This window comes from Phalacrocorax carbo, chromosome 17 (genome assembly GCF_963921805.1).
Source record: "Phalacrocorax carbo chromosome 17, bPhaCar2.1, whole genome shotgun sequence".
Classification (NCBI taxonomy): domain Eukaryota; kingdom Metazoa; phylum Chordata; class Aves; order Suliformes; family Phalacrocoracidae; genus Phalacrocorax; species Phalacrocorax carbo.
The window spans coordinates 13,820,584-13,836,871 of NC_087529.1; the positions used below are offsets into that span (position 1 = coordinate 13,820,584).

Consider the following 16,288-nt stretch of genomic DNA (forward strand, 5'->3'; position numbering starts at 1 on the left):
CTGGCTCAGGGATCCTCCACTGCTCACTTCTGTCAGTATTTTCTGACTTCTCAAACTTTTCTGGATGGTTCCCAGTGGGCACTAGGCGCTGCCGCTGGCAATCAAGGGCTGGGTTTTCCCTTAGCTGTTGGTCCTGGAAGTGGAACTCACTGCTGGTGCTGTGTTGCCCCAAGACAAGGCCAGTAATGTTTTGTGAAGGTGAAAGTGCTTCTCAAACAGTCTGTGCTGGCAGTGCCAGAGTGTTGTGGGATGGAGGAGCTGTAGAGACCCTGTCCTGCAGCCTCACAGCATCAGCTCTGTCTGCACTTTTTCTGGCAAAGGTTCATCTAAATTGATCTCAGAAACTTGGGTATGGTGAACCCATTCCTGTAATGAGCTCTTCCCTCATTAGTGTCTCCTAATGTAAATACTCCCTAACACCTAACCTGCTTCTCTTTTGCTTCCATTTAAGTTCACTGTTTCTCAGTCACAGCAGACACATCTATTGATGACACTTTGAAATCATGTTTCTGCAGGATCAAAGCATGACTGTGCAGACAGACAGGTAGTGAGGAACAAATCCTGACAGATGCAGCCTCCCCACAGGAGGGAGACCTTGGCACCAGGACATTGCCACAGCTTTTGACCCTGGACTGTGAACGTGGTGATGATGTGGGAAGAGTTATCCCATATGACAGGTCCCCTCTGAACACTCCTGTGCAGATCACAGGCCCTTTATCTCAGTGTAACCAGATTTAATTTTCTTACATCCATTCCTGTGAGAACCACTCAAGGTTTTTTCCCTCCATCAGCCCCAAGACTCCAGTCCTAGCACCTGACATGGGATTTCTTAAGTCTCGGTGGGAGCACATCAGAGATAAAGTACAGACGTTCATTAATGGAGAATGACCTCAAGGAAGCAAATTTATTGGGGATGCTTTCCCAGACACTGCAGAGTATGTGGGAATTTGTGGCATGTACTTTTTTTGCTTGCTGTGAGTTCTGGAGGCAGCTAGGAAACTCTGATGAAAAGTCACTCCAGGGCTGAGTGTCTTCCTCCCATAGGGAAGGCATATGTGGAATCCACAAATTTCACAAGTGATGTTTTTATTTTTGATTATAAACATAATAACAAGGAATCATTGGCAAGCACAGGGGAAAAGAGCTGAGCAGAAGGGGAGCCTGCACTTAGGGGAATTGGAAAGTGGCATTTCACTAAAACCCTACTACCCTTGGGCTCCTCAATCTGCCCCAGAAAGGCTCAAGCTCTTTGGCCACGCAGAGCCTTTGCAGAGTGTCCAGTGTGGACAGGAGGGGGAAGAAGCACTAACAATATGAAGCTGGTTTGATGAGGATAAGGGAGGATTTGCAGTTCCCTTTGCACAGGTTGCCCCATGTCATGCTGCCCTTGAAATTCAGCCGCACAGAATAACATGCTGAGTACCACCACCCGCCCTCATAGCTATAGGCACAGTTCTTACTGTAAGTGTCTTGATCACGATCTTTTGTGGAGAACTTCATGTTGTCATGCATGGTGTTGGGATTGTCTGAGGTCATAGCATCCCCTGCTGTCCCTGTGTAGGAGCCCAGCCTCAGCCGGTAGCCGTGGGACTCATCTTCCACACTGAAGAGGTTGTAGTCTGCAAAATTGATGTTGTCTGTGGAGTCCTGGATGACAAACCTGACCTGGTAGACCTTCTGCTTGGCGATCTGATGAATGTACTCAGTGCCCAGCCAGTACTCGCTGCGCACGTTCCCAAAGCCGTACTTGTAGGTGCTCCAGGACTCGGCCCAGGTGACCAGTGTCTCTTTCTGGTTTCTCTGGATGACTGTCCAGCCCCCATTTGTCACATTCATTTCACAGTACACAACGAGGTGGTGGAGCCCTTTTGGCTGGATGATGTAGACACCACTGTGGCTGCCAGCAGGGATCTCACTGCAGTCCTTTGGCCAACCTGGGGCAGGAAACAGTGGTGGTTATTAAATCCCACACAATGAGAGACTGGAAGTACCTGATATTTCTTTTGTGCCTATATCCTATTGCACACACATTCTTGTGCTGTATTCCTGCCATGTGCTCACAGGAGTAAATAAAAATCTTGAAATGATCAATGTAAGAGTTAGGCTTCATACCTTCCCAAGACATGATTCAAACAGATGGGGACACACTGCCAAAACATCTTGGCCTGGTGAGACCAAGCCAGACATTGCCTTTGCCCAGCACAAAATGCACCCCAGCCCAGGTTGGATTCAGTCTTCCAGTGCTATGGTGATTTGCCTTAGCATGCAGGTGATGTATCACCACACAGACAAATGCAAATCTGGGTTATAAAGCCATTTGCTGTTACAGCATGGAGGCTTTAAAGCTTAATAGCAATCTTAGAACCCCTGGAGAGAGAGTGATCAAGACATCCATATTGCCGATAATTAAATCAGCCCTTGTGTTCTCAATAGAGTAAACAGGTTTTCTCTGCACTTACCTGAGTAACTTTTTAGAGACTTTCGCACTTGTTTGATTTGATTATGGCTTTTCCATGCTCCAGAGTGTCAGTACCTTATACATCAAATAGCTGAATATGCCTACCCACTTCTGCGAAGGGACTTGCTCCACTCCCAGTACCTCTGCTGCTGGTTATTCCTACCCAGATCGGACCCATCTTGTGGTCCTATGGGCTAATGTTGACTCAGTCAGTTCAGTGACACAGTCAGTCCCTGTCTTACCCAGTCTTCTTATTAAATGTATAGTGAAAATAGGAAAATAACCAATCACCACTTCCCAAAGGGCAATAATTAATCATCGCTTTCCAGTTTGGGGGAAATTTCCCCATGCTAAAGATCCTCATCCACTACTTGAGTCCAGGACATGGCTGGTAATAGAGACCCACTGAGGTTATAAGCTGTGGCGCCTCTGCAGCATATCAGAAAATCAACGAGGAGCCAGTGCACATGTAGGACATGGGTGGCTGAGAGCTCTTCATTAGCACAGCGACGATGAAACCTTATGAGCAGATGTACTCCTTGAGAAGAGACTTACCACGGCCTGCCAGTGGGTGGGGGGCAACGTCTCTGACCTGTCGAACATTTTCGCCACCATTATCTGAAATAACAAGAACAGAGGAGACAGGAGTGTTGAGGGTAGACATGTCAGATGCCTGCTGGGACAGCATGATCTTCTCCAGACCATATTCCCGTTTTTCTATTGTTGCTCCTAATTCTGGAGGGACTCCTCCATTTCAGATATCAGCCAGTTGGTAGTTTGTGGGAATTTATGGGGTGTTAGAATGGGGCAGATGCTTCCTTGGTGAGAAGGATTTGGGCACACTGTGTGTGTGGAAGACGCTGAATGGTGGTGGCAACACTGGAAAGATGTTTGTTGAAGTGCAGTACAAGCAGTTAGAAAGGGACTCAGGAAGAAGAGGGATTAGAGAGGGAAGAAACATGAAAGCAGATATTTGAAAACTGGTGCAGATATCAGGATTTCGGAGAGGGGCTCTGCTGGATGGGTGTTGCTGGAAGAAAGAATGGTTTAGAGTGAATTAATGCAATTCTTTTGCAAGGACATGTTCTGTGTATCCACTGATGGCTATAACATAGAGGACTAAATCACATGCTTATGGAATCACAAAAGCCATTCCTGTCCCCTATCTGAAACGGGCACCTAACCCTGCAGCCGCTGCTCTCTGACATTGTCAAATACCTGCCCCTGATTTCACTCTCAGCTGGTGTTTTCCTATCCCCTCCCTTATGAAGTGTTTAACTTAAGCCTCTTGCACTGTGTATAAGCCCATTCCTTCTCTTACTACACCGAGAGTACACTTTTTCCTCCAGACAGACTGTAAAATTGCTATCACTTCCTCCTCCATGGTCTTCTGATTTTGGGGACTAAACTCAGTTCTTCACCATTCCCTGACACAGTCTGCCTGGCAGATTTTTGAACCCTTTCCTTTTGAATCTCCAAATGTGCCTCGAGCCCAGCAGTGAACGTGCTGGTTGGCCTAAGCCTGTGTGGAGTGGGAAACACTCATGTAATGTGGTCTAGGGGACTCTCCTGCCATGGTATTTACTTTTACTACAGCCATAGGAAGCTGTTCACTCATGTTCGTTTTGTAAGCCACAGTCTGCCCCTACTCCTTTCTGCCTTCACTTCCCATCCATTTGGAAGCATTACTCCGTGAGTCAAGACTTTTGAATGTTAGCCTATCTTCTCTGGCATGCCTCCCTGCTTACCCATCTTGCATTCGTGCTGCTCATGGTTTCAGAGTATCCTACCAGTTGTCTGGGTGAGTGATGAGTGTGAGGTCCAGAGCACACCCCCTTTCCCTACTCAAACTTGCAGTTCTTGGTGAAGCCCAAGCTCTTGTCTCTGTCATGGGTGCTCCCTGTTTCAGCAGTTTTCTGACAGCTGACCTTTGCAGTGAAAGCTGATGTGAAACCAGCATCGAACACTTGGATCTGGAGCTTTTCTGCCAAGAACTTTTCTTCCTCCCTTGGAAGGGAATGAGTCCTTTCTGTTATGCCATGTACCACCCACAGCCCCCAGTTTATTCCAGAAGCATTTCTTGGAGGCTTCCTCATTGCTCCAATATGCCCTGGTATTTGTGGGCTACTCTGTGCTATCACCTGGCTGATTGCTCTGTGTCAGTGCCACTGCTTAGGCTCTTCTTATTAACTTCACTTAGTTCCTCTTTGCATTCACTTCTCTTCTGAATTCAGCTCTCCACTGACCTTGTGATTTCCAGAGGTGGCTACTGTTCTCCATGTCCTCAAAACACACTGTGATTGTTTGCCTTAACAACTTTAACACTGCTTCTCCAAGGAAGACCCCATGGTCAACAACACCCTTGGCTTTGTCTTGCTGCCAGTGAGTCCGAACCTGTCCCATTTCCAGGGATCCTGTGAACTCTTGGGCTTTGTGCTATTGGACTCACTTATGGGCAGAAGAACTTCATGCCAGACAGGAGAGGAGACAGGCAGCAAGCAGAGGAGAACTCTGAGATGATTCTTGTTCCAGGAAGAGAACCTACACTGCATTGGCACTGCCCACACATAGAGGAATATTTAGTCCTTCCTCCATATTACAGAAGCGTGGTTAGGCTGGTGAGGAGGTCTGTGCAGGATCTGACTGAATGTGACCTTGTTTGCCTTTCCCTGTTATAGGGATAAAATATGGTATACTTGGTATACTTACCAAGCTGGGAGGACTCTGGGGGAACATTCATGATTTCATCCAGCGTGCCATTGAGGAGATGCAAGTTTTTTATGTCAAAGGCAGGCAGAGATGCTGCCAGGGCCAGCAGGCAGGTGAAAAGCAGGAGACAAAGGCGTTGGGCAGCTGAAATGGAAAGAGATTAGGAAAAGAAGAAAGTGATCGTGACTCTTCCATTAGAGAGCCATGAATCTCATTTGAATCCTTTACTGGCAGAGTAAATTAGGAAAATAAAATTCTTTATGTGTAGAGCTCCTTCTTGGAGCCATAAGCCCCAATTCACTCATTTAGATGAGCTGTCGCATAGTCATTGGCAGAAGTAATTGTCAGTGACACCTGCTGTTGGTGGCTTTGAGACAGAAGTACAAAAACCTTGTCCAAACCCAAAGTGACTGTAATCAGAAATCCCTGTAAAAACCAAGTCTTGGGGCTGGAGATAACGAGCAGGGTGAGCATGGAAGGAGGAATCCTTTTTCCTCCCAGCTCCTGTCACGCTCCTGTGACACACTCACATGGTGTAACCTGGGACTACGCCTGCCTCCAGTCCAGCTTTGTACCCAGATGACTGCGTGGGAACAAGCCCCAGGCAGGGCTGTGTGTATTTCTCTGCTCTGCATGAAAGCAGCATGACGGAGAGGGGCAGCATAAACTTTCAGGAATTTCTGCCGGGCTGGTGCAAATTATGTAAGGTTATACAGCTACTTCAAAATTTCCATATGTAGCCAGCTGCTCTGGTTTGTTCATTTTCAGATCAGCTAGGGAAACCAGCACAGTTTTTGCAATATTAAATCTAAATAAAATAATAGAAAGCTTATCATGATTCCTAGAGAGTGAGGTACTGTGGAGGCACCTGACCATGGGGAGATTTGTTCATGGTATGACAGATGTAGCTCACCCTAGCAGATTACCGATGTGATCCCTCCACTATTCAAAAAGGAGCAGAGCCAAACCTATTGCACTGCCCTGGGATACCTGGGTTTGGCACTGTTCCCTGAGATGACTGAGAAGGAAAATGAGCAATGATGCTGTCCTGGAACCGCTGTGTGCGATTGCAGCCACCCTAGAGACAAGCACCCCCTTCTGGGAATGCTCAGAGCCATCCTAATCATTTGTGCTGGTTACAGTTTTACAGCAAAGGTCTTTTAAACACAATTCAGTCCAGCTGATTTCTTTCTCATTTCCTACACACCATTTAGTGTCTTGATACACTTGTGTTTAGAGATATGTTTAAAAACATCTCTTCTTTAGGCCACCAGAGAAACAATGCTGCCTCTACTGCTGGCCCATTCCCCCATGAACGGTCATGAAAGGTCTGGATAGGAAGGAGGTGCAGGGGAGAGGATCAGTCTCTCCTGGGTGTTCCTCTGGGGACAGCAGTGTGCTTCCAGGCATCTAACCTCCATATCTTGATATCTGCTCAATATTGCTCCTTAAGCAAGAATATCTAAAAAAAAAAATCTGTTTTCTATTCTACGGTATTTAATACTTTCCTTCAAGAACTGAAAATTACAAATAAGGTTTGGTAAATATGAGGTTTGTAAAATGGGCTATCTGGCATTCCAGGGCTACACTGATACAGCTTGAAAATAGCGGAACATGCAGACTCCTGCTCCAGTTCCCAGCCCAGGACACAGCAAGCCCGGACAATGCAAGGGACTTGGCGCTGGGATGGCCAGGGTGTGGGGAGAAAGGAGCCCTGCAGAAGACAGAGTGCCAGGATGCCCTGTGACCCGCAGCCACATGCACCAGTGCTGTCCCTTCCATCCCATCCCACACTCACCCATGCCGTCGCTGCAGGGACCCTGCGGAGCGGGAAGCCGAAGGGGTTTGGCCTGGCTGGAGGGGTGTCCAGCCTGAAAGTTATAGGGCTGAGAAGGTGAGTGGGTGGAGGCACAGAGACCCAAACCACAGCACTTGTCTTCTGATTGGCAACAAAACCAGTGGTTTACAGCTTATTTGCTCTTCATCATTAAGTGATATGTTCTCAGACAATGAAAGCTTTGTCTCACAAAGGTGAAGAGCTTTCTTCAGAGGCAAAGCAAATAATTTAGTGCCAATAAGCAAAAGCCTTAAAACAACGGCGATTTACAGTGCCTGGCTGACCCCCTGCCCTGGCAGGGTTTCCCCAGGGAACGGCATCCTCTGGGCACCTCTGTGCATTTCAACTCATAAGTAAATACCAAGATGACATTCCCCCTCCTGGATGGAAATCAAACATCAGGTGAAAATCACTCTTTCCAGGGCAGGCTGCAAGGCCAACAGCCACTGGGGACCCCATTAGACCCTTCAGGGAAGAGGTACTCTAGTGTTCCTGGCAAACTGTGCACTGAAATTCAGAAAGTGCCACTCCAGGTGGCTTCTGACGTGCCTGGCCTGCCACCACCATGCTGCTTCTTGCACAACATGCACTGTGGTCTCCCCTGGCACCGCAGCTCTTGCAGCAGTCACAAGGGTGTTTTGGGAATCGTGACGTGACACTGATGTAAAATGGTCTCACTTCAAGACCCTCTCTGCTAGTAGGAGTGCTTACAACCATGGATTTCTTATGGAAAATGCTAGACCATCCTTTTTCTTGGGGTTGATACTCACAGTATTCTGAGTTATGAGGACTCCTATACTCCAGCACCCACCTTGTGCTGGACAGCACAGGATGGCCAGAGCCCGTGGAGGAGCAGCCTGGGCTTTTGTCATGGGCTGTTCATTTTCAGAGTGGCTGCCTGCTCATAGAGGCTCTTGTGCATGCTTTGCTGTGCTTCTGCTTCTGCTCAACAGCAGATGCAAGCAAAGGCAGGCAGCACCCCTCGGCAGAGCTTCAGCAACAGCTTCTAGTCCCTGGCCAACTTTTCCAGGGTGCTGTGGCCAGTGTTTGGGTTAGGATGTGCAAAGCAGGCAGGGGGAAGGCCATAGAAGAGGTTTCTCTGAAACCCCAGCTATGTCCTGGGGCCCAGCTCCTGCTCAGTATATGTTTGACACTGAAAGAGCCGCAGTTGCGGCACAGATCTGTTTATTGCTGCACCCTGGGCTGCACCTGATAAAAATGCAGCCAGGAGGTTGAGGGAAGGGTTTATTCACTTCCATGTGTGAGACAACAGCTGGAGTGCTGTGTCCTATGTGGAGCTCCCCTGTCCACAAGAGCAACTAAAATTCCAGAAATAGTCCAGCTAAGTCCACCAAGACTGTTGAGACAGGAGCACATGACATATGTGGATGGGTTGAGAAAGATGGGCTTGTTCAGCCTGGAGAAGGGAAGGCTGAGATGGGATTTTGTTGCTGCCTACAGCTACCTGGTGGGATGGTGGAGAGCAGACAGAGTCAGGCTCCTCAGAGCACTGTGTCTCAGTTTGGACTCCTCATTACAAGAGACATATTGACAGACTGGAGCAAGTCCAGTGGAGGCCACCAGACTGGTCAGGGGCCTGAAGCTCAGGATGTGTCAGGAGAATCTGAAAGAACTGGGCTTGCTCCACCTGGAGAAGAGCATTCTTATTGCTGACTACAACTGCCTCATGGGAGAATACAGAGAAAATGGAGCCACACTGTTCAAGGAGGTGCATGGTGGTGGGATGAGAAGCAATGGATCTAAGTTGGAACATGGAAATTCCAGTTGTTAGAAATATGGACTTTTTTAACATGAGGCTGGTCAAATATGGGAACAGGTGCCCAGAGAGATGCTGTGGGATTTCTATCCTTAGAGGTGTTCAAGATTCAACTGGACAAGGACCTGATTTTTTAGACCTACTTTGAGTAGGGGTTGGATTAGATGGCCTCCAGAGGTCCCTCCTACCCTAAATCACCCTGTGATTCTATGACTCTCCTTGGAGGTGCACAGGGATAGGGCGAGAGGGAAGGGAGGGAAATTAGAATTAGATAAAACAAATTTCAGCCTGAGGGTGTTCAAAAACTGGAAAAAAAAAAGAAGTTGTGGGACTTCCATTGCTTGACATATTCACAGCTGACACAGACATGACCCTAAGCAACCCGTTGTAAGTTGTCTCTGCTTTGCCCTTGAGATCAGACCACAGATGTTCAGAGGTCCTCCTGGTCTCAGTTACCCTGTGTTTCTCCAGTTCTCTGAAAAGCCCTCTCCCCAACCGCTGTGCTTCTGTATTTCTGCAGGAGCACAGCCATTGTGCCAAGCCTCGTGCAACATGCAGAGCTAGCTGCAGCAGAACTTGCCTTGAGAAGCCACTTTGTACGCTCACAGAGCTATAGCAAAACCCTGAGGGCCTGTGGAGCATGAAAGACCGTACAGCTAGGCAGGCCCATGTGATTTGCTCTTTCAAGACGGACTGCTGCCGCCATGACCCTGAATGTACCAGTAGGCCTTTATCGCTGGTGACCAGTCCCACCTGGGACCTTCACCTGTGCTCATGCGGCCTGTTTCAGCTTGGCCCTGAGCCTTCAGTCCTTACCTGAGCCACATTGTACTCCAGTCTGATCTTCAGTCCCCTCTCTGGCCTTGTTTTCTCCATGGATCTTAGACCTACACTGCAGATAGCTTATTTCCTGGATGGACCACTCAGATCCCTGTTGTAGCTTATCTCCAGCACTGCTTTTTGCACTGTGACCTTTTGTCCAGGATCTTAGGCCCACTTGACTGTTTGCCTTGCTTGGAGCTGTTGCCAACACTCAGCTCTGCCTCTGTGCTCAGACCTGGCAAGACAGACCCCCACCAGCAAGGGCATCACCTCCTTGGGTTTCACCCTTGGCTTCTGACTTGCCTGCCCATGGGGAGCAGCCAGCCTTTGCTGGTCCCAGAGAGTTGGCTCATGCCTTTGTTCTCCCTTGAGTCCTGTGCAGTGCCCCCTGCTCTGCCTCTCTGGAGTGCAACCAATGGTTTCTGTCCTCAGCTCTGCTTCCAACCTGTAACTGCTCAGATGTCCTTTTGCAGCTGTCTTTTTAGAAAGAAGTCCCATGTCAGCATGATTTAGAAAACCTTTGTTTGATAGCTTTGACGACACCATCCACTGGAATATTTGAGCTAAAGTCAAAACTGCAGTCTCTGCTGGACTGTAGATCAGCTGTCCTGTTGACACACTGTTTCTTTGAAGGAGATACCATTTGCATCTCTTTGGAGCAGCCCAGTGGAGCCTGGGGAACACACAGGGGCAGGGGAGGACTTCCTCTCCATGACCTGTGGGGCCCATGTTCCCGCAGCATCTGGCAGCCATGTTGCCAGCAGTGATCCCAGTGGTGGCTCACCAGCAGCAGCCTGCCTGCCAGCCCTGCCACAGGCACCCCACCACACCCCAAGGCATTGCATTGCTCAGTGCTGGTGTTAGCTCCAGTGGCAGTCCATGGGAATCCTTAAGTCACCCACTTCCCCTGCCCTCAAAGAAGGGGACATGGTCCCTCTCCCTGGGGTCCTACTTTGCAGGGCAGCTTGGGCCCTTCTCCCTCCATAGACTTGGAAGTGCTGCTTTTGTGATTCTCCCAAACTAAATGAAGCTGCAGACAAGGGCTCCCAACCTTTAATCAAGCAAGCAGGGGTGAGATCTAAGGATGCAGATGGAAGTTGATCCAGGGATCAGTTACCTTGGAGAGGTCTGGATGCTGCTGTCCATGAAGACCTGCAAGTTGCCCTGCTTGATGTGGGCTCCTGCAGTACAGAAAGTTTGGTGGGAACTTCAGCTTGGCACTGGCTTGCTACGAACACCTGGTTTAAAGCTGTGCCGTGAAGAAGACATCTGGTCAGTAGGCCACTGAAACCAACACAGGAGGAGAAAGTGGAAGGGCCATATCTTTATCCTCTTAAAATTGGCCTGACAAAGTGATGAAGCTGTCTGCACCTTCTGGCACCAAGAACAGCCCTCCCAAACAGTCTGTCCTGAGAGCATTTTGCTCCTGTAGAGGGAACAACCCCTGGTTGGCATTGCTGGGGCTGGGGGGAAATCTACAGGCTCTCACCAGGCCAAAGACAGGGATTGGGAAGGAGAATGGCAAATGGACCCACAGGCACCTGCTTGTTACCTGGAACCCTTGCCCTCTACTTAGAGCATGCAGACTGGGGTGCCAGGGGACACAGTGTATACAGTGACTTCTGGCTGATGGACACTGGTTTCAGCCCAGTGACTTAACTCATTGATCCTGAAACCTTAGTGGAGAGTTAGCAAGCAGGCATGTCTCTTGAGGGCCTGTTGTCATCTTTCCAAGGTCACCTAATCTCTCCTCCTTTGCTAGTTTCTGTGTGTATGTCCTTAAAAAGCTGGGTCTCTCCACTTCATTTTGATGATGGCTCTCCAGAATTTGCTTCAAGTGGGCAATTCAAATGTAGTGTTTGTGTAGCTGAGAGAGTCAGTAATTGAATAGGGTATTACTCTGTACTTCTCTGGTTGGAAGAGCATGCCTCCCTCCCCTCAGGGGGCTTAGTTGTGTTGTCATGGGATCTGAAAACTGCTCAAGTCACAATCTGTAAGTGCTTCCTTGTGCCTCTACAAATAACAAGTGCAAACACAAGTGGGTGTGTGCAGTGCCTATAAAGTCACCGTGGAAAGCTCGGTATGGGAGGGTGTACCACTGAGTTCCTGCTCTCTGCTCAGCCGTGCTGTTGTGATGGGTGAGTTATCTTCCCAGCAGCACACTGCATTCATGGGTGGTGCTGGGCTCAAACGAGACCTGACTGGGGTGAGTATACAAAGGCACAAGATGCTTAGCAGGACAGCAGCCCTGATCTTGCCTGGGTGATGCATGCTGCCAGGCACCCTAGTAGCAGAAGGGATGCAAGACCAAAGACCAAATGACACACATGCTTGGTGCCAGCCTATTCTTTCCCCAGGCTACCTATGCCCTGTATTCCCACGTCCTGCCAAGGGACGTTAATGTGGAGGCCCAGATTTCAACTTGGTCCTTTCCCTTCCTGACCAATGCATGTGGCACGTGGTTGCACAGGGGTCCTTCCCTAGGCATGATGGCATCTCTCCTGGAACTGAGCTAGCGCAGAGTGTAGGGATGTGCTGGTGGCCAGCACAGAGGGTTTGGGCTTGTGTTGCTGTCTAGGCCCAGGAGACTTCCTTCTGTCTGCTTGGGAGCTGGTATCTGTGCAATACAACCCATCCTTTGGATCTGGTTTCTCACCAGCTGTCATTGGGATGGAGTGGCTTATATAAAAGGCTTAAGCATGATTACTCCAAGAAGAACCGTTTCTTGTGATCCATACCCCTTGGAAACTACTATCGCCAGATCTAGCTGCATCATTGTCCTCTCTTAGCTACTCTTGGTCTGTAGTTTCCGAGAACAGATCTGCAGGTTGATGTCTGGTGCAGGGAAGAGGCTGACAAGAGGGTGACAAAGCTATTTCTCACCTTACTTTAGGCCTTCAGGGGCAGAGCCTACACCAAAGCTGCAGCTTCCACCACCCTGGGAGCCCCCTGCTCCTTGCCTGTGTCCTGTGGCTTTACTGTCTCTGTTCCAAACTCCCCAGGGTCTGTTGGCAGGGGCAGAGGAGTCTGGCCAGGGATCCTAATGGTGCTGAGCCCTTTCCTCCCCAGGGCTCCAGGCTGGGACAAACTGGCTCCGTGGGGACCTTGTCCTCCTACTCACAGTGGTGGCGATGCTTCTTCTCTGTGCAAGCGCTGGCCCAGCAGTACCCACTGCCAGCTCCCGGAGTGGTGAGTATGGGGTGGGTGGGGGGCACTGGCTGGGCACCAAGGTGCAGAGCAGGAAAGTGTCTCCCTAGCTCAGCACTGACTTTCAGGTCTGCTGAGTGCTAGGAAGGCCAGCATGCAGCCAGGGTAATGCACAACACAAGAACTCCTCACAAACAAACTTCTGTGCCATGGCTTGTAAGGTAAGTAGCCTGACACCTGTTGAACTATCCTCACTGCCTTGGTGGCTCCATGCTGAAACCAAGGGATTTCTGCCCAAACACCATAGCTTGGCAGGATTGCTCTGTGGTGCTTGTGTCTTTTTACACTTCAGTTCTAGGAGAGAACCTCCCAGCAATATTTTTTTTTTAGCTCTTCTTGGATTAGGAGTATTCCCTTCCTCCCTGCAAGGGAAGGTTACACTCCCTGCAAGACCTGTGTGCCTGAGAAAAACAGAATTTCATAGGCTGAATTGGAATTACCCACAGCAAATTGTCCCTCATCAGACACAAAACAAGAAAAACAATCTATACAGCAAATTAGTTTGGGAAGTAAGTCATGACAGATCAGTCCTGCTAACAGATAAACTGCAACAATCTGGGGGAAGAGATCCCTATGAGATCAAGGTAGAACTTCACCTTCTTTTGCAATGCCATGGCCACCAGGGAAAATTTTCATTACATATCCTCATCCAGTGGAGAATTTTGAACACTTCTGATCCTTGCAAGAGCTGCAGCTTAATATATCAAGGGCCTTGTGTGAGGGCCAGATATACTTGGAGAATATCACTGGCATCTGGAAGACTTTTTTCCCCTATTTTCTTGGCCAGATGCATTAGAAGGCTCCAAATAAAATAGCAACTCATGAGATCCTAGGGCTCTTACCAGAGCCACCACCTTAGAGACCTTCACTTGCCCTGTGGAAAAGCCAGTCTACACTGTGGAGTAGGCCACAGATATAACCAGCCCTTTTTGTCCTGAGCCCTCACTCCCATAGAGGAGCTCCTTGTTGCCCCGACAGAGTCATATGATCATTTTCTTTCCCACCCCACCCTGTGTTTGCCACTGCTGCTGCCACAGGGTTCCCAGCAGACTGCAGCCATCTCCGCAAGACCAGCCCCAGCGGGGTGTACGTCATCCAGCCGGCAGGGTCTCCCCCACGGGTGGTGTGGTGCGACATGGACACCGAAGGCAAGGGGTGGACTGTTGTCCAGAGAAACTCTCACGACACTGAGATCACATGGAAGCAATCCTGGACCACCTACAAGTACGGCTTCGGGAATGTGCGCGGCGATCACTGGCTGGGCACTGAGTACCTGCACCTGCTGACGCAGCAGGGCACCTACAAGGTCCGCTTCGTCGTGTGGAATAAAGCCAACGTCACCCATTATGCTGAGTACGACATCTTCAGGGTGGAGAGTGAGGCTAGCGGGTACCCGCTGAGGCTGGGACGGTTTTCTGGTGATGGGGATGACTATCTGACCAGCTATCACCCCAAGAAGGGGGGCATACACGACAACATGAAGTTCAGCACAACTGACAGGGACCAGGACCAGTACAGCGGGAACTGCGCCAGCAGCTACGGGGGCTGGTGGTATGACAGGTGCCAGAACATCCTGCTCAATGCCAAAAAACACATCCTTTGGCCAGGATTCTGTGATAATGGCGACTGCACATCCTCCGTCATCCTGGTCAAACCCACAGATGTGTGTTGACCATGCCGCAGCGCCCAGCCTCCCGGGAGGCTGTGGGAGTGCCACCATCCCCAGCTCAGTGCCCCGTTTCCGTGCCTGCCAACAGCCCTGTGCCAGCCCTGCTGCATGTCCTGTGCTGCCTGCAGCTCCCGCAACATCGCCTGTTGAAACACAGAAGCTCTGGGGCTCAGGAGCAATTGCCTGGAGCCCCAGGCACGCAGGCGGCTTCGCCCAGTGCCACCGTGCTGGCCAGCACTGGGATGCAGGCACTGGTTTGGGGTGGGTGTGCCCACTCCTGTCCTGGGGAGGGGGAGACAGTGCAAGTTCCCTTCCCTATGCAACTGGTGTATCCCTGCTTTGCTCAGGCCCCGCTCCCTCCCTGGGCCCCATATGCCCCACAGCTCTGCTACCCATGGTGGGAGAAGTCAGCTGCAATAAACCCTGGAGCCAGACTTTGCTGCCTTGTGTCTACTTGCGGTCGTGACACTGCACATAAGTGTGTGTGGGGTCTCTCTGTCCAACCTCCAGAGTGGTGGACCTAAGGGAAAGTAGGTGTATTATGCAGGTCCTCTTCTGGGCCAGGAGACACACCTGCCCAAGGGATACCAGATCTCTCTAGGACATGCAGAGCATACCTCCTCCAGGACTGGATTGGTGGATGCTGGGTTCAAGATTATTTGCTCAGGCAGTGCTGGGCCAGGTCAGCTATGGTGCCGATTCTGCTCTCAGGCTGAGCTGGTGTGGCAAGTAAGGGTTTTGTTCTGATTTTTCTTTTTTTTTTCCTGAAATATTTCAGTGTTCCATAGTGAAAGGCCTGACACAGATTCTTTTTGCTGCTGACTGTCCCCAGCAACAGGAGGTTTTCTCCCTTTGGTAGGGTTGCTGTACACAATTGAGTACAGCTGTTGTACCTAATTCTGTCTGTGGCTTGCTTCTCAGATCTCTGGAGGCAACATTGCTTCCAATGGCTTGTTCCAGCTGCTGTGCACTGAACTGTGGCTGTAAGGCTATGATTAGACAACACAGCCAGCAAAGCCCAGTGTCTTGCAAAACCCTTGCCTATAGTTTGTCCCTGTCCATAGCTGAGTAGCTGTTCTATGCTGGGAAAGGGAAGAAACCACCACTGATTGAGTGTGGAGAGGGTGGTGGGCTCCCTGAGAGCGTGAGAGATGCATGTAAGTCAGTCCCATTGTACTCTGCTGCAGAGGGGAATGTGGCTATGGATCTCCTTTGCAATGGAGGGAAGTTTGAACTTAGGGCTTGAAAGAAGCCACAGTTCCTCTCCTCTGTGGAAGAAGAGCTGAGCTTGAAGAAGGCTTGTGGCTGTGAATCCTGAACAACTTGGGACTCTCAGGCCAAGAGCTGTGACTGAGGTCCCAAGGCACCCTGCAGAACTATGGCAGTGCCATGTTCCTGAAGAGGCTCCACAGGCAGCCTCGACTGCCCTGGAGGCATCTGTGAGCCAGTAGCCCTGAATGCATGGGGAGGTGGATGTATGAGGGTGCTGCTGGTTGAAAAAGGCTTCCCAGTTTGAGCTGACTTGAGAGCAGCATTTCTTGACTGAGAGATATGTCTGCTGGTTTAAAAAGTCATTTGCACTCCAGCCTGGGCATACAACATAACTGGAGGGGAGAGGCTTGGCAGAAAAGGGCTTAGGTTTCCTGATAAACAGCAGTTTTCCCAGGAGTCAGCAATGCACCCTTGCAGTGTCAAAGGTGAACTGCATCCTGGGCTGTATTAGCAAGAGTGCAGCCAGCAAGACATCATTCCTCTCTGCTCAGCACTAGGAGACTACATCACAGGTACTATGTCCGCTGTTGAGCTATC

At 49.8% G+C, this 16,288-nt stretch overlaps 2 protein-coding genes across 2 annotated transcripts; one reads left to right on the forward strand and one right to left on the reverse strand.

The window, feature by feature from the left end:
* Positions 1-1,305: 1,305 nt before the first annotated feature.
* On the reverse strand, positions 1,306-6,969 carry LOC104049136 (fibrinogen-like protein 1-like protein). The gene is made up of 4 exons (XM_009509762.2): positions 6,966-6,969; positions 5,168-5,311; positions 3,014-3,076; positions 1,306-1,934 (listed from the first exon to the last, which is right to left on the reverse strand). The coding sequence occupies exons 1-4, from the start codon at positions 6,967-6,969 to the stop codon at positions 1,306-1,308; spliced, it is 840 nt and encodes a 279-aa protein (XP_009508057.1).
* A 1,644-nt stretch (positions 6,970-8,613) lies between these two features.
* LOC135316141 (fibrinogen-like protein 1-like protein) lies at positions 8,614-14,618 on the forward strand. Its single transcript, XM_064468225.1, has 3 exons — positions 8,614-8,743; positions 12,673-12,792; positions 13,848-14,618. Exons 1-3 carry the CDS (start codon positions 8,614-8,616, stop codon positions 14,480-14,482), a joined length of 885 nt encoding a protein of 294 aa, XP_064324295.1. The 3' UTR covers positions 14,483-14,618.
* Positions 14,619-16,288: the final 1,670 nt, after the last annotated feature.

What these genes read in the sequence shown, in the direction of transcription:
- LOC104049136 (XM_009509762.2), bottom strand. An exon ending in CCCAGAGTCCTCCCAGCTTG is followed by an intron (nt 3,077 to 5,167) that starts GTAAGTATACCA and finishes TTGTTATTTCAG; the next exon opens with ATAATGGTGGCGAAAATGTT. An exon ending in CCACCCACTGGCAGGCCGTG is followed by an intron (nt 1,935 to 3,013) that starts GTAAGTCTCTTC and finishes TTCCTGCCCCAG; the next exon opens with GTTGGCCAAAGGACTGCAGT.
- LOC135316141 (XM_064468225.1), top strand. Translation starts at nt 8,614, where the DNA reads ATGTGTCAGGAGAATCTGAAAGAACTGGGCTTGCTCCACCTGGAGAAG. An exon ending in GTTCAAGGAGGTGCATGGTG is followed by an intron (nt 8,744 to 12,672) that starts GTGGGATGAGAA and finishes TTTCCTCCCCAG; the next exon opens with GGCTCCAGGCTGGGACAAAC. An exon ending in CACTGCCAGCTCCCGGAGTG is followed by an intron (nt 12,793 to 13,847) that starts GTGAGTATGGGG and finishes CTGCTGCCACAG; the next exon opens with GGTTCCCAGCAGACTGCAGC.